This window comes from Populus alba, chromosome 14 (assembly GCF_005239225.2).
Source record: "Populus alba chromosome 14, ASM523922v2, whole genome shotgun sequence".
Classification (NCBI taxonomy): domain Eukaryota; kingdom Viridiplantae; phylum Streptophyta; class Magnoliopsida; order Malpighiales; family Salicaceae; genus Populus; species Populus alba.
The window spans coordinates 1,738,986-1,741,771 of NC_133297.1; the positions used below are offsets into that span (position 1 = coordinate 1,738,986).

General features: G+C 36.8%; 1 protein-coding gene across 1 annotated transcript; it reads left to right on the top strand.

Annotated features, from left to right (window-relative positions):
• The first annotated feature begins 592 nt into the window (after window positions 1–592).
• LOC118036319 (probable carbohydrate esterase At4g34215) lies at window positions 593–2,178 on the top strand. Its single transcript, XM_035041994.2, has 2 exons — window positions 593–1,318; window positions 1,592–2,178. The coding sequence occupies exons 1-2, from the start codon at window positions 728–730 to the stop codon at window positions 1,892–1,894; spliced, it is 894 nt and encodes a 297-aa protein (XP_034897885.1). The 5' UTR covers window positions 593–727; the 3' UTR covers window positions 1,895–2,178.
• Window positions 2,179–2,786: the final 608 nt, after the last annotated feature.

Here is a 2,786-nt window from a genome sequence, read left to right on the forward strand (position 1 = left end):
CCGAGCAATATTGGTTTTATGAGTTTTTCTCATTTATTTATTCTCCATCATTATTTTTTATTGATTAAAATACATGTTGATTACCTTATTTTCATTCCATGTGAATGTTTGGTATCATCGGTAATAAATAAAATAAAACTAAAACAGAATAAAATAAAAAACTTTATTCATTGATTAGACTATCAAATTATTTTTGTTACCTAAGAGGCTTTGTTCTCTGGCTTAAAAAAAGTAGCAGAATGATAAATTTTGATCAATATCCACAACTCTATCTATAGCATAAATAATCTTGATAAATTAATACTCGGTAAATTAATAGTGTTAATTACATAATATTTTCTTGGGTCTCGATTTAAAGTTTAAATAATATCTCGATTAAATAATATTTTAATTAATTAATAAGTATTCACTGCCCAAGAGTATTAATTTATAGAGATTTAATATTTTTCTTACATTTCATGTGCAAATTCAATTTTCCTCCTCCCCTTTCTTTCTTTTTATTTTTCCTGTAATAGAAAAAAAACGTTTTTCCCCATGATCTTGGCACATGCCTTGTTTCTTAAAAAATGTACCTGAGCAATAATCAATCTTCTCTTAATTAATCACCAGACTATAAAAATGCTTCCACTTTGCTTTCAAAATGGGGCGAGAGGCGAGACTGAGAAAACAAGAAAGAGGACTGTCTCGTTTGCGACATCTCAACGCAAAGTGAGAGAGAACCTGAACGATGCTTTCCTTGTTGTTCTTGGTTCTTCTAATTCAAGCCAATCTATCCATGTCTGAACAACTGCCTCAAAACATATTTATCTTGGCCGGACAGAGCAACATGGCCGGCCGTGGAGGCGTAGTCAACAACACCAAGAACGGCATCGCCTCATGGGACGGCATTGTTCCTGTTCAATGCCAACCAAACCCATCGATTCTCCGGCTAAGTGCCAGCCTCACATGGGTCCAAGCCCATGAACCTCTACACGCCGACATTGATTATAACAAGACCAACGGGGTTGGACCAGGGATGTCGTTTGCCAACGCAATCTTGACTAAAGTGCCTAACTTCGGTTCCATTGGTTTAGTACCGTGCGCCATGGGAGGCACTTCTATAAGTGAATGGGCAAAGGGAGGTTTCCTCTATGACCAGTTGGTGAGGAGGACTCAGTTTGCTCTGCAGAGGGGGGGAGTCATTAGAGCCATGTTATGGTATCAAGGAGAAAGTGATACCCAAATCAGAGAAGATGCTGATGCGTATAAAGGAAGGCTGGACAGATTTTTCATAGATCTCCGCGCAGATCTAGGGTATCCAACGCTACCTATAATCCAGGTAATTATGGGCTGTTCTTTTACATCTGTCTGGATTGCTTCTAAACATCATCCACACCATTTTAAAACATGTAAACTAAATCTACAATTGCAATCAAGTCCCAGGAATCCTGGCCTTCTTGACTAGATGCTTGAACAAAAAAATATAAAGAAAGTTTGATGAAACAAGACAGCATGTTCAGACAACAAAAACAAAGAATAAAATTAAAATGTGAGTGTGGATAACCAGCTCACCAGTTCTGAAGCAACGAACGTTAATTGTTTAAATTGTTAGGTGGCTCTGGCATCCGGGGAGGGGCCGTATGTGGAGATTGTGAGAAACGCTCAGCTGGGAATTAACCTTCCTAACGTGCAGTGTGTTGACGCCAAGGGACTTCCACTCGAACCGGATAGGGTGCACCTTACCACGCCGGCTCAGGTTCAACTCGGTCAGGTTTTGACCGATGCATTTCTTCAATCTTTGCCTAGCCCAATTCACATTGCCAATAATTCTTGTAGGAGATTTTCAAATCTCATGTTTCACTTTCTTATCGGTCCATTGTTGAGATTTGTTTTGTTCATTGTACCTTTTACGTAGATTTTTTTCCTCTTAATTACAACTTGCAGCTACAGTGACTTGTAGAACTGCTAGAATGTTTCAGCAAAGCCGAAGGGCGTGTCTATTGAACAAAAGTTATTTAAATGGAACTGACTCGTGAACTCTGTCGCGCGTCAAAATCCACGTGGCGTCTGATTGTAATTTTTCATTTGTTTTTGCTTGATTTATTTTTTTTGGAGTCGCCACCTAGTATTATGATCACTAGGAATCCTAACTAGTCTTTCAGAGATTCTAAGGCAAGGGACTGGTTGCGTAAAGGGAAGATATTAGCACCCCTAGTACGCCCTACCTAAGGTAAGTTGTTTGGTGTTTGGTTTGCTCTATAATTGCTATGGTGTTGGTGTTTTCTAATCCCATCAGTTTTTCTAGGTTTGATTCAAATAAAATTTATTTGGATAGAAATCTAAGGAGATTCCATGTGCTTTGAAATCTCATTTTTCCCTTAGTATTTCAAGAGTTTGCGACTCGTAAATCGCAAAGAGGATAGACCAAAAAATTTAGAAATCTAGGACGCTAAAAAAACCTATATTTTTTAGTATTTTATACTATCATGGCTCGTAAACCGTGGAGCAAAAATAAATAAATTGAAATGTCCTCAATTATAATCAAGGCTTTTTTCAAGGATGTGTACGGATTTATTACTCACATTAATATTTTGGATATTCGTCCCTTAAAGATTTCTTTATCCAAACATTAGCGGTGAATAATAGATGAATTCCCCCTACCCAAAATAAGATTTTTATATTTTTTTTAATATTGGCCAATACCCTTTGGAGTTTTACAAACATGTTGTAAAATCCAAAAATACAAGAAAAACAATTTTGTTGTGTTTAAGAAATCCATGCGAAAACACTTTTTTTTTTAAAAAAAA